This window comes from Centruroides sculpturatus, unplaced genomic scaffold (assembly GCF_000671375.1).
Source record: "Centruroides sculpturatus isolate CEXI.00-Female unplaced genomic scaffold, Cexi_2.0 scaffold1693, whole genome shotgun sequence".
Taxonomy (NCBI): Eukaryota; Metazoa; Arthropoda; class Arachnida; order Scorpiones; family Buthidae; genus Centruroides; species Centruroides sculpturatus.
Genome location: NW_019385859.1, coordinates 65,967 through 79,993, shown reverse-complemented (window position 1 = coordinate 79,993; position 14,027 = coordinate 65,967). Strand labels below are relative to the sequence as shown.

The 14,027-nt window shown below is 27.5% G+C and overlaps 1 protein-coding gene across 3 annotated transcripts in view; it reads right to left on the bottom strand.

The window, feature by feature from the left end:
* Window positions 1-1,854: 1,854 nt before the first annotated feature.
* The window catches only part of LOC111642571 (protein PRRC2C-like), a 70,462-nt gene continuing 58,289 nt past the window's right edge, over window positions 1,855-14,027 (bottom strand). For all 3 annotated transcript variants that reach the window (XM_023388926.1, XM_023388928.1, XM_023388927.1), the window contains 4 exons: window positions 4,604-4,704; window positions 2,858-3,003; window positions 2,421-2,604; window positions 1,855-2,252 (listed from right to left, as the gene is read on the bottom strand). In XM_023388926.1, coding sequence (XP_023244694.1) covers window positions 1,870-2,252; window positions 2,421-2,604; window positions 2,858-3,003; window positions 4,604-4,704 — 814 coding nt within the window. In that variant the 3' untranslated portion in view covers window positions 1,855-1,869. The remainder of the gene's footprint in view (window positions 2,253-2,420; window positions 2,605-2,857; window positions 3,004-4,603; window positions 4,705-14,027) is intronic.

The following is a 14,027-nucleotide window of genomic DNA, read 5'->3' as shown; positions in this document are numbered from 1 at the left end:
GATTAATTATAAAATATTTTTATTAATCTTATTACGAAGTTTCATGAATCGCATATAAGAATTAGCTTGAACTTTTTTTTTTCGTTCAGTAAATGAATGAATTTAACTATTAATGAAAAAGACGAATAAATCAAAATAATGGAGTCCTGAAAAAATGTTAGAATGTTTATTATTTATAAATATATTTTTATATTTTTTCATATATGAAAGTTATCTTAAATTTCAGAGGTATTTAATTATTTCAACAAATTATATTATTTTTATTAGTTATTTCTTCATCTTAATCAATATAAGGTACAGTTATTTCTTAAATTTATTAATAAGAAAATCGAATTGAATTTATTATTAATTTGTTAGTTATTCAAATTATGTTTTTCTTAGAAGTTGATTCTATAACACAAACAATTCTGCAATGTATAAGCTCATCATTCGTTATGGATTTGCTTTTTCTTGTTATTTAATGTGTCATATAATCTACATATAATATTTATATATATATGGGGTAATATATATATATATGTATGGTGGTGGACGTATGGTGGGCCTATACATTGCAGAATTGTTTGCATTATAGAATAGAATAATTAACTTCTAAGATAATATATATATATTATTGGACATAAAAGTTTTATTGGACATACGAGTATATCGATTTAATCAAGAATCAAGAAAAATATGCAGTCTTTTAATTGTAAATTAATTTTCTTAATAGAAAATGACAATTAAAAGTACAGAGAATTATAATAGAAAATTATTATTTATTTATGTTTAATTATTAGTTATGAATATTTTTATTCTCGAAGTAGCATGATAATTTTAATTGATCAAAGATTTTAGAAGAAGCAAATATTTTAGACATTGTTTATCGGATTTTAAACGTAATTCACAGGTTACGTTCGATGCAATATTTCCGTCATATAAATTTAGATGTAATGATAAATTAAATATTTAATCTAATTCTAGTTTAACTTACACTAATATATAGGGGATTTCTATGTTATTTCATTTATTCTTATATAGAATATATACAAATTTAACTTTCCTAATTTAATTTTAGCAAAAATAGTTGCTCCAGTAGTATGTTAATAGCAAAAAATATTAAATTAAACTCTACTGTCGAAGAGATTGTAGAATAAACAAACTTAGAATTGCAATATGAAAAAGAACATATGTATAAAATTATGTTGTACTATTTATTAAATAAATTTTTCAATTTGCATGTGCTGATAAAATTTTTAAAAAAGAGCGTTATCTTAAAAAATAAATGTATAACACCCATTAAAATCACTTTAAAAAGAACTTTTAGAAACGATGTTATTGTTTGAATGACTTTCTGTAGAAAGGTACAAAGCATCTCATCCATTTTCAAATACTTCGTGACAAACAGTTTATATTTGAAGCGATTTTCGTGTAAAAATAAAAAATACAGTAAAAGAAAAATTGAGTTTCGGTCTTCGTTCGGTTTATGCTTTCTCAAATAATAAAATACATAGTGATAAGAATTCCTTTTTATATTCTGCAATATGAGAAAAGAAAACATTTATGTCCTTTCTTTTATTATTATTAACACGTAAAATAAATTGTCTATTATATTCATTTATTTAGTTAATCATTATAAACTTATTTCTGTTGTGTACAAGATTAGTATTTTCTATCGTTTAGAAAGCTTAACAAAAATCGAATCTAATAATTAAATTTATTTTTAATCATTATAAACTTATTTCTGTTGTGTACAAGATTAGTATTTTCTATCGTTTAGAAAGCTTAACAAAAATCGAAACAAATAATTAAATTTATTTTTATCACCAAAATTCTTGAAATCAATCTTATCATTTAGGAACAAGACTTTTCAAAACAACAGGCTAACATTCACAAACTTACCAATTCATTACAACATTCAGTTGACGACACACTAACAGTTGTAAGAGGATTTTTAGGACCAAGTATTTTGCAATCATTACTTGGTGATGATCTTTGCGAAGAAGCTGCAGAAGTCGGTTGATCACTCACATCAATGCCACTGTCGTGCTGATCACTTCGATCAAAACTACTCGATTTGGAGGATACAGTTAAGGCTTGTATTTCAGTAATAACAGTTGTACCACTATTTGTAATTGTGCTACAAGTAACAGTTCCAGTTGTCATTCCATCAGAAATAATGTTCTGCCCTATGCTTGGAGAATGTGCTCTTAAAGTATGGGTAATAGGTTTTTGCCAAGCATTCACGGGTGGTGGAGGAGCTGGTGCAGCATCTACAATATTTTAAATTTAATATAAAATATTAAATGTAATACCATATAAAAAAACGAAACTATTTTATTGTATATTATTGTATATCAAATTACAAGAAGGAATTACTGATTTTTAAAGAATTTTAGAAATTAAATTGATATCTTGTTTCTTTAATAATAATACATTACCTTTAAGTGAAAAATGGACGGGATGTTTAGCATTAGACGTAATTTCTGTATCCCAGATATTACTAGTATCTGTAGGAGGGATACCAGACTTGGAATGAAACTGATTGTTCTCCCTTTGTTTAGCCAATCTAGGTGGAAGTCTGTTTTGTCGAAGCCTCGAACCACTTTTATTTCTACTTCGTGGCTGGATAAAAAAAAATTGCAACAGAAATAAATATTTAGTATATATTTTAATATGTTTTTTATAAATGTATTATTTCTGTTTTATTCAGAGATATGGAAAATCATTTTATTTCATTGGATTGACAGATATTTTATGATCATCATACTATATTTTAAAAATTCAATAATTTTATCAAATCTTTGAAATTCTTAAACATAAAAAGAATTTTATGTATATATAAAAAATTGTTTAATATTTAATCAAAAATCAATACCTCTTTTTTAATTTTCTTGACATCGTTTTCAACCATTGCCTTATGTCTTTTTTTAGATGTAACTTCTTGAAATCCATCATCTGCATCACATAAAAATGAAGAGTCATCTACAGTCACTTCTGGTTGATCATCTATGATTACTACACCTTACAGTACAAAAAAATTACATATATATTTAGCTGTTAAACTCTCATTTATAAATAAAATATTTAAAACTTTAAAGAATTTCTATATAATTCAGTCATATGTATTTCAAAATAGTTTTTTGTAGTTGATTTTAGTATAAAAATTTATTATTATTATTATTATTATATCATTAAAGTATTACTATATTTTTGTAAAATTTACACTTATTCTTTGTTACTAAATGGTAATTAAACCATTCAGTTTGAACATTTTTAAATAAAATCACATCATACTTAATCATGCTATTCTAAATAACCAAGCAAGCAAATATTGAAATTATGAGTTGCTTCAACAAATCAGTTCAACCATTATTAAATATTAAAGTTATTTAAAGCTAAAATATGAATATAAATTAATTTTTTAATAAAATATAGCAACATTTTTATTTTCTTTTATATTTGTATTTACAGGTCTGTTAAATAGGGATAGCTACCATATTTGTCTTGCAGCATAGCTAATCCAGAAATATTAAAAAATTATATAAGCCAGTATAAACTAAAAAAAAAAAAAAAAAAAGAATGTCACTTCTATTTTGTATTAGTCTCTTCCTAAAAGCATTTTATACTTCATAACAAAAGAAAATATATGATGTTTTTAATATCTGCAGTTTAAAATGAAGCTTTAAAATTGTACCCAAGTGATGTCTTTAAAAACAAGAATATACATGGTGAATTAATTTGAGAAGAAAACATTATGACCATATAAAAGAAATTTACAAAAATGACCAAGTAAATTTTCAATATCTTAGGCAAGTTTTAAATATATAAGAATGTCAAGATAATAGAAAGGTCAAGACCTTCATTTTCAACATGAAAACGTGTACATCTGACATTCAGCACTGCCTTCCTGTAATCCTAGAGGTTTGACAATGGCATTTGGAACGTCAGTGGAATTATGGTCAATGTTCCAAATGCCATTGTCAAACTTCTAGGGTCACGGGAAGGCAGCACTGAACATCGACGTACACATTTTCGCATTGAAAACATCGGCTGCAACCTCTCTAATATCTATTTGAATTTGATTAACTTAAAATATATAAATAATAAATTACAAGTCACTGAAGATAATTCTGCTTTAGTTCTAATCATTTGAATTTTATCAATATCCATATTGAAGGATGTTCAAGATTGTGATGTTATCAACAGAAAGAAAAATAGAATTTTTTTCAACTTTTATCTCTAGCTAAAAGATAACAGAAGTACATCACTAGTAATATGTAAAATGTTGCACACTAAACCAATTTAGTGTCATTTTCTCTTATTTTCCATTCTCATGTAGTAGTAACTGACTTTAAAACTATAATAACTAGTATAAACTTAAAACATTATTGTAAATATTTTTCAGTAATATTATCTAAAAAGATTATAAGATATTACCAAGCTGATAATGTTTGTCATCAACATATTGGTCACTTTACTCTGAAACATGTCATACATGTAATATGATCACATTTTATGAGCATATTGTAATTCCCTATTATCTATGGCAACAATGAACATGTTAACATAAATTTCACTATATGAGAAAGTTTATGGAATTTAAAAATTTTAGCTCACTTACTTGCATAATTATTGAGATCATATCCTTCTAAGGCATTAGATTTTTCTTTTTCTGGTTTATTAGGCTTTGGAGATGGAGTAACATCAGATGGTTTCAAATTTCTGTAGGAATATTAAAAATGAATTTAATAAAAACTTCTAAAATAGTAACGAAGAATAGTAATGAAAATAGTAATTGCATTAATACTGTTGTAGTATCCCATCCAAAAATATTAAATAACTATCAGAAATTTAATACATTTTTATGTAATCTTGCATATTCCAATAATAAAGCTGAAACCAATAACTTATAAAATAAATTGATATTCACATTTTTCCAGCAAAGAATTTATTCAGTAAACAAACATTTTTGTTTTAATAAACCTGAAGCAGGTTTATATAACAAAGCACTAATATTTCAATTTCAATGTAATCTACAAAATTTACAAAATAATAAAATTAATGAAAAATATAGTATAGTACTCAAAAATTACAGAATAACCTCACTAAAAAATAATTGAGAAAAAGCCTCGTCTGAAGTAGCAGAGCTTTTACTCAAATGCATATTGTTTAATCTGAAATGCACTTTAAAATCAAATTTTATTGTGTACTTTAAATGAAAAATTAGCAGCTTGATAAACTTTTCACAGTGAAATAGTATTATCAACATTGTCCCTGTCATTGGCAACGCTCACTATTTGAGCTTAAAAAAAGGCCTAGATTATAATTTTAAAAAATTCATTATTTTAAACAAATGTATAAAACAATAGTCTGAATTATCACAATTCCAAATTAATGAGGGTTTTACTGTATTTATTGCAGCTTTTTTAAAGAAATGACTTATTTTGCTTTGTTTAAATATTTTTCTTTTTAACTCTGTTAAATATCTGACTGCCATGAGATGAGAAATCTGCTTCATGCCACATTTCTAACCATGTCAATGCTGTTTCTAATGCAAAGTGAAGCATTAGAAACATCATTAACATACTTTAAGAAGCCTGTGACTCATTACAGTACAAATAAAAAGGGATGATTAATCAGTACATTTTTAACCTGCAAGTTACTCAGTTTTAAGTATCTTAGTTACTTGAATGTTGACTATTGGATGTATATGTATAGATTTTCCTAGATAAGTTATTTTAGAATACATTTACTGTATTCACATTTATTGTGCAATTCAACAACAATAAACGTAAATACAGTATACTCCCAATTATATGAGCAAATAACCAGGAGGCATAGATAATCCATAAGTCTGTTTTACTGAAAGCCAATCAATTTTTCTTTTATTTAGTCCCTCATTTCATATTAAATTTAATATAATAGTTTATATATTATTAATAAAATGCACTTTGAGAACACTAATTAATTAATTAATAAGGTTTAGATGTAATCAGAGTTGAATACAATTTTTGATGCAAACAAAAAATTCAGAAAAATTTATTGAACTAGCACCTGAGTGATGCAAGTTCAATAAATTTTCACAATCAACTTCTCATATTATTAACTGAGACAGGTTGCCAGCTAGATATCATCATAAAACATCATTAATTTTGCAATATTAATGATATATATTAATGATGAATTGACAAGGAAATAATTCAAAATATTTTCTTAAAACAATTTTACAACTTATTTAATAATACTGTAATAGTAATAATAAGAATAGTGTAGACATAAGCCAATCAATATTGTTCAAGGATCAACTTTATTTACTGTACCAGTTAGGTCATTTAATTTGTGTGTTGACTTTCTGGTAATAGTTCTGATGTTCAACATACTATTAAATAACAGGAGTTAACAGTGCATGTTTTTTTAAATTTTAATTCTAATATTTGTATTCTTAGCATATATTTTCATGAAGACAAACATGCATAGATAATGAAGATTATACTTTATTTAAAAATGTACTTTTAACTTTCTTCAATGTTATTGTAATAAAACAATGTTAAGTGAGTGAGGAGGAGTTGTGCTATTATAATAATGAATGTTACTGAAGCAAGTGTTAATATAAAGTTTGGAAAAATCAATTCTTAAAATGTTGTGTCATTTGTTTTTTGTATTGTATAATTTGAAAGGCATATATGTTTACAGAAATTTGATGAAATGCCTTCATTGACATTTTACCAACAATACATAACTATAGATTAAAAGTTGTTTCTCAGTAAAAACAAAATCTTGTGACAGTTTACCGATGTGGAAATGGCTGTTGTTGACATCAATAGAGAACGTAAATGGAAGTTTTAATTAATGCAAAACAAATTGTGAATAATGGGCAACATGTTTTAGTTTATGCTAGACTTATCTGTAGATTGCATTTCCAATACAAATCATCATTTACTTTCTTTTTCAGATTTACATCTTAATATGCAGGACGTTCTTATTAAAATAAAGAGATTTTTTAAAATCAATTCAATTAACATATTTTAATCAAAATAACATTCTTGTACATTAGCCACAAATCGTCAGTGAATTTTGCATTTGATAATATCAATGTAAATGACTGCAATTGATAGTTAATGTTCATGTTTCAAGAAAACAAATTAAGATGAAGTTTTTATTCATTTTTCACTGCTTTAATAACCTAGGTCGTCCTGTACACGAGCAAAGGATTCTTTGCATTTTTACAATAATTTTTGTGAACCGTGTATAGTTCACATACTGCCATTATAGCAGGGTGCTATTGAGGTCAAGGTGAATGTCGCTTTCAAAGAGATGATCCGAAAATAGCTGGGGCCGTATTCTGGTCATTGTCTCTCGTCTCTCACAAGCCGGTCGCTGATTGGCTAATAATTTGTTTACATCTTGAAAGATCGTCACATCTCTCTAAACGCAATTCCGGACAAATTTCTCTCTCTTTGCTTCTGTCATTTGTCAGAGATGAGCGAATAGCTGTCTTTCGCCTCAATTTCATTATATCCAATATGGACACTGGATGCTACTCACATCGTACAATCGTATTAGAGAACCTTCTCTACTCAGGAAAGAATATTTCGAGAGAGAAAATGCTTCTGATTTTTTCCAGTGCCTACTCACAAACATCACTGATTCCATTTTTTTTAAATTATTCTACATCACTTACTAAACTATGTAATATAATGTTAATCTTACTTAGATAGTTAAGGAGAAATTAGATAGTAATATTTTGAAAAATACCTAAGTACGCACGCTTTTCTAACTTAGGTTATTAAAATTTTTATTTATTAAGAGACAAATTGACATTACAATCTGTAAAAACATTATAAAACAAAAAACAAGTTCGTCAAAATTACGTGCTTTATTTGAACACGCGCTTTCCTTGTCATGTGATCTATGATTACATACTCTGCATTTTCGAAAATTTACAATTTTATTGGTTAAATTTCTATACCGTGTTGTGCGCAGAGATAACCCGAACATGTATAATCAACCAAATAAAATTGTGATGTCAACAACAAAGACGAGATCGTTATGAACAACCAGAACCACCACTGTGTATGAGAAACGAATTTCGTCTCCCACTTTGACGTCATTCGTCAATGAAAGAAGAGATGAGAGCTAAGTGACCAGAATACGGCCCATGGTCACTTAGCAATGATTATAAATGTAGTTATTTCATATTTGTTAAATTGGTATTTTTAATGAATATGGTATTTTAATGAATTCTGAATCATTAAAAATAAACTTTTTTCAATCGTGCACATTATAAATCTTTTGGTTTTGCTATGTAGGTATCAGGTGCATGGAAAAAAATTCCTCAAGAGCTGATAGCAAAGTCATTCAGGAAATACTGCATTTCAAATTCACTCGACAGATCAGAGGATGATGTTTTGTGGAGTGAGAATAAAAGAGAGGAAAGTTGTAACAAAGCTTCAGAAGGTGCGTCCAAGTAGACAAAAAGTGATAGTGTCAAGAAAACATGGTTGTTTACTTTAATACATCCATTTGATATTTTATTTGTGATTAAACAAAATAAAATTAGAATTGAATTAATAAATCTAATTGTTTTAATTTTGGTCATTAAAGGTTGATTAAAATCACGATAAAATTTTTTTTGCGTGGGTAAAAATTTTTGAAAAAATTTGGAGACTTAAAAAACATTCCAAAAATCAAAAAAAAAATTTCCAGGAGGGCCTACAAGACCGGTTTTTCGTAACGCTATGGGACATGCTCGAGTCAGACTTGAGCGGAAGTCAGACTGTGCAGAAGGGGTTTTAAAGTCGCATCTTGTCCTATTGTGAGATTTGTCTTATACACAAGTAAATACAGTACAGTCGACCCCCCCATAATACTGTTGATAATTCCGTTTTATATAAATTCAATGTTGTACGAGTAACTTAGATTTTACAAATACGTGAGCTGTTCACAGCCCAGCACATGTATTTGTAAAATCTAAGTGACTCATACAATATGGAATTCATATAAAATGGAATTATCAACAGTGTTATAGGGGGGGGTCAACTTTATGTATTATTTACTAAGTCTAAATTTTGGGTTTTTTTAGTGACAAATCACACAAGTCACTTTAATTAATTTAATCGATATAGGCTTTATTGCTGTATTTGGAGATGCATTTTCGGTTTTGATGATCCCTCTTCAGTCATTTATTTTAATAAGATTTGTAAAATAATAGTAGTAAGTTATCACACACAGGGTTTATAGAAATTATTTACAAAAAATTTTTACTTAAATTATTCGATTGTTAAACACAGATTGGAATTAAAATTGGGCAATTAACTGGATATATTATAAAACCTAAACTAGATTAAATTTAAAAAAAATTAATTTTATTTATCTAGTTTAAATTTATTTTATACAGCTTGTTTTTATAATATATCCAGTTAATTGCCCAATTTCAATTCCAATCTCTGTTTAACAATGAAATAATTTAAGTAAAAATATTTTGTAAATAATTTCTATAAACCCATGTGTTTGTGTTATAACTTATTCTTATTATTTTACAAATCCTATTAAAATAAATGACTGAAGAGGGATCATCAAAACCTGAAATGCATCTCCAAATACAGCAATAAAAAGCCTATATCAATTAAAGTTCCTTGTGTGATTTATGTCACTAAAATAGCCAAAATTTAAGCCCAAAATATTTGCAGAAACAGGCAACAGAAACTATCAATTATAAATATTTAAAAATTATGTCAACAATTTGTTATGTTAAATAATTTCAGAAAAACTAAAAGTTTCAGGAGCAGCTTTTATTTGTACAGAGGTGATATTGTCTTGAGGGATTTCAATGTGGAGTTTTATCCAGGGGTTATTGTCCTATTAAGAATTAATGGCCCAGGATGTGTTGTTGAGTTATGTGATTTCTGTTTATCTAACAAGAGCATCATTCCAAAAGATGGAGTTATAGAAAATTAGTGGTGAACACTATTTGATAGAAGTAGCAGTAAGCTGTCATACTAAATAAATTGTTCAAACATTTATTTATTTATTACATCCTACATTTTTATTATAATATATAATTAAAATTTAAATAAGTAAAACAGAAGTATTTTCAAATTTTTTCTTCTAACTATAATTATAAGATACAACAAGTAAAATGGCAAAGCCCTTTCTGCGACGAGATTATGTCTCAAAGATCGCAAGCAATGCATGTGCAATCTCACACTTGCACCTGTTTGTAGAAACAGTCTCAGCATTTCTTATTTTCTTTTGACCTAGTTCTCAGTCCTGACTATCTACAAGTCTAGTTTATTTTATGTGCACATGATTTGGGTACCAAATACTCTGTGTCAAATTGCAACTCCTGACATGTACTCCTCATACCTCTAAGGTGTGCAGCTGTTGACAACAGCACAATTTTGAAGATGAGACAGTCTCATCAATAATGCAACAAAGCACAAAATTAATTAGCATCTACAAAATGTGAAGCAATTTACACAAAAGTGAATTGTATTTAAAATATCTTCAGGAATACAAAATCCAAATTCAAAAAAACTACAAAGCTTTAAACATATTCATGCATGTACTGTACACAAGGGAAAAAAACAAAACACAGCCAGACTTTCATATTGCAAAGTTTTGTTTCCAATGAATTTTTCAGTGCAATACTGAAAATATACAGTCTATATGTCAATAATATATATATACTGTATATATGCATATATTTAATTTTTAATTTAAAAACTTTGTCTAGTATAGTAAAATTTAAATTTTTATATTAATAAAACTTTAAAAATGGAATAAAATAATAATAAAGTTACTTCAGCAGTTCTCTCATTTAGCACTCCATCATAATGAAGGGGAGAAGACTTGAACAGAAAAGTAGACAACTTGCAAATAGACAAAAGTAATTGTCTTTATTGTGAGTATTTTTTCTGATTCAAGAAAAAGTAGGATATGCTGTGTAATGTGTTACCATTACACAGCATAGGAATGGGCACATTGTTCATGAGCTGGAAGATGAGGTGGTTCACCATTTTTGTGCCTTATGTCTTCAAGAAAAATAGGTTACAGTTCAGCAAACCTAAAAGTTGTTTCATTGCTAATTTGATGTTTTATCTTAATAATTATAAAAAAAAATTTAATTTGGATCATATTGCCTCAAAACATACCAAGTTTTAACATCTATGAGGCAAGATGGGGTATTTGACATTTCAATAATATTGTAAAAAAGAAGAAAAAATTAATAGTTTGAGTTTTTTGTTAATTGTAGTTGAAATACATATCCTTCAGCATCCAACAACAAACAAAAGTGATTCCCAGGTTATTTTAATTATTAAAAAAAGTTCTTTAATTATCTATCTTGCCCCATCCTCCCCTATATTCCAGTTTGTTTTTTTGTTTTTCTTTACTTATCACCCCTGTGTACTTCTAGTTTGACGATCAACCAAAGACAATTTTTTAGTTATGAAATTTTGATGTAGTAAAAAATTTTTCATTCAATTATATTTTACATTACGAATGTATTTTCAAACACATTCTTAAAAAGGTGTGTAAAAAATTTAAACAGAAATGAAATATGAAAGTTTGAAAAATTTACAGATTAATTTTAAAACAAATTAATAGATCAATATTCATTTGATTTTTATTATTTTATCATTTAAATAAAGAACCTAAATCTATTGACCGTATTCATCATGCCAGGTGGCAGCACCAGCACCCTGGACCATTGGTACTTCTGGTTTTTCCCCCCTTTCTTGCCCAAGTAAACAACATCTGTTCCAAACTTTTTTAACACATTCATTATAAAAAAAGTAATAATAAATAAAAGAAAAAAATCTGTCACACCAAAATAACTTTAGAGATCTTTCATTAGAACAATGTACTGTTACGTTATTTTGCACACTATCTTACTTCAATCACTCATGACTTATTAAAGTAATAAATATAATTTATATATTGATGAAAGTATATAAATCTACTGTATACATTGTATACACAGATGATTGCTTATAGGTTATAATTTTGTTTATAAAATGTATCTAAGATTCGTATTTTTAATGTTTTTAAATAAATTTCTAACTATATAATTTGGGGTAATTTAATAGAGTTATACCCCAATTGAATAACAATACATTAAACAATTATTACAATATCAAATTATATATACAGTAGAGCGTCGTTTATCCGAATCAATTGGGGACTGGGGTTGTTCGGATAACCGATTTTATACGAAGAACTATATTAACCTATCCCATGTTGAAATTTTTCTCCATTGCATATCACTTTGTGTTGAATTTTCGTTGACGTTAAGACTAATGTAAACTTTTTAAAATAATAATCGTCGCTATTGTATCATTAAAAATTATTTCTTTATTTTTTACAAACAAAATAAATATATTGGAAAATATAAAAACAAAAAAATTATACTTTAGAAGTTAATTTAGTATCAAAAACATTCGATTCAGCATGACACACAGTTCTCAGAAAAACACCACACAAAAGTGCCAGTGCTACCAGCTAAAACACACACACATCAACAAAAAAATATTGAAGTAGCCCAAGATACAGCTAAACATTGCAGTGCCACAGCACTAGCAAAAATTTAAATTCACCGACTGGAATTCTTTCGGATAAACGACGTTCTACTGTAGTTTCTACATATATGCAGAAATAGAAATATGTTGTAACAAACTTATACAAGGATTTTTCCAAGTAATTCTAACTTAAATTATTACTTTCAAGCTAATATATTTGATTAAAATGTACATGTATACTGTACAATAGTGTATTGAAGATATAAATATGCAGTATGGCTTCTTTCAGTGGCATAAATGTTCTTATATTTGACTGACATTAAGGTTTTAGAGTAAATATTACTTTAAAACAGTATTATATTTAAACTAAAATTGATGATAAAGAAACTTTCATTTTGTTTTTTATTAAAATTAATTTTTTAGGAGCAGTAATTCCATCTTTGGCTAGGCATTCACTGCCTAATTTTCTAGAACCATTTAAAGTTTTATAAAAATGTTAAAAAATAATGAAATTCTATACATAAAACCTCTTTAGACAATAGGCTGTATATATAAAATATATTTCAAAATTATTTTGTATGGAGCATTATCTTCATATAAAAACCCTGTAGAAATTTTTAATTAAAAATTATTTAAGTTGTTTTCTGTGAGAGGTTGACCGTTGAGACTCTCACAAAAAACAACCTAATACAATGGAGGTTCCTTATTATAACTTTACAAACATTACAGTACCGGAGAGGATCCATCATATTTAATTTAAATATAGATAAGAGTTTTTTGAGTAATCGTAGAAACTTCTGAACAGTATTGAGTAAACAAGACAAGAATAAAAGAGGAATGTTGCACTTTCTTCTCTAAAAAAAGCATCAAAGAAATGGAGAAGAAAGTCAAATTAAATTTAGTTTTATGTATAACAGGCCTGGGAGTGCCATTTCCCCTTTGAAAAAGTGAGAAAAGTGAGTTGAAATACAGAATAAGTGAGTAAAAAGTGAGTGCAATACAAGTAGCCCTCGGTTTATGCTGGCTCAATTTATGCCGATTCACAATAACTCCGCTGCGCAATTCACCATTTCGCGGTGTAATTCCCCAATTTTCCCTATGCTAGACTGATTTTCATTTCAGTGTCGACGTATTTACCGAGCCGCAACATTGTATATTAGTTACAAAAGATTTTCTGTTTAATATTATTGGGTATGCATACATTTGCATTAAATTAATATTAAAATACTAAACATTTAGGTACCCACGAGTCAAGTTATTAAACTTAATAGTCCAACAAATGGTGTCTGAATCAATAGTGCCAATGAATGTATCCCGTATCAGATCGTTCAGGAAAACACTTTACGACGCAGTAGCACTTCCAGCGATCACAAATCATCATTAGTGAGACAAATCTACTTTTCATTGGCCAGACGATATCTATCTCTTCTTAGCCACCTTCAATTTTCCTGCTCAAACTGACCTTATATATGGGCTATGGCAACCAGTGGTCGACCAATCAGTGTCTCCGCTTGTCTGTAGCTCTAT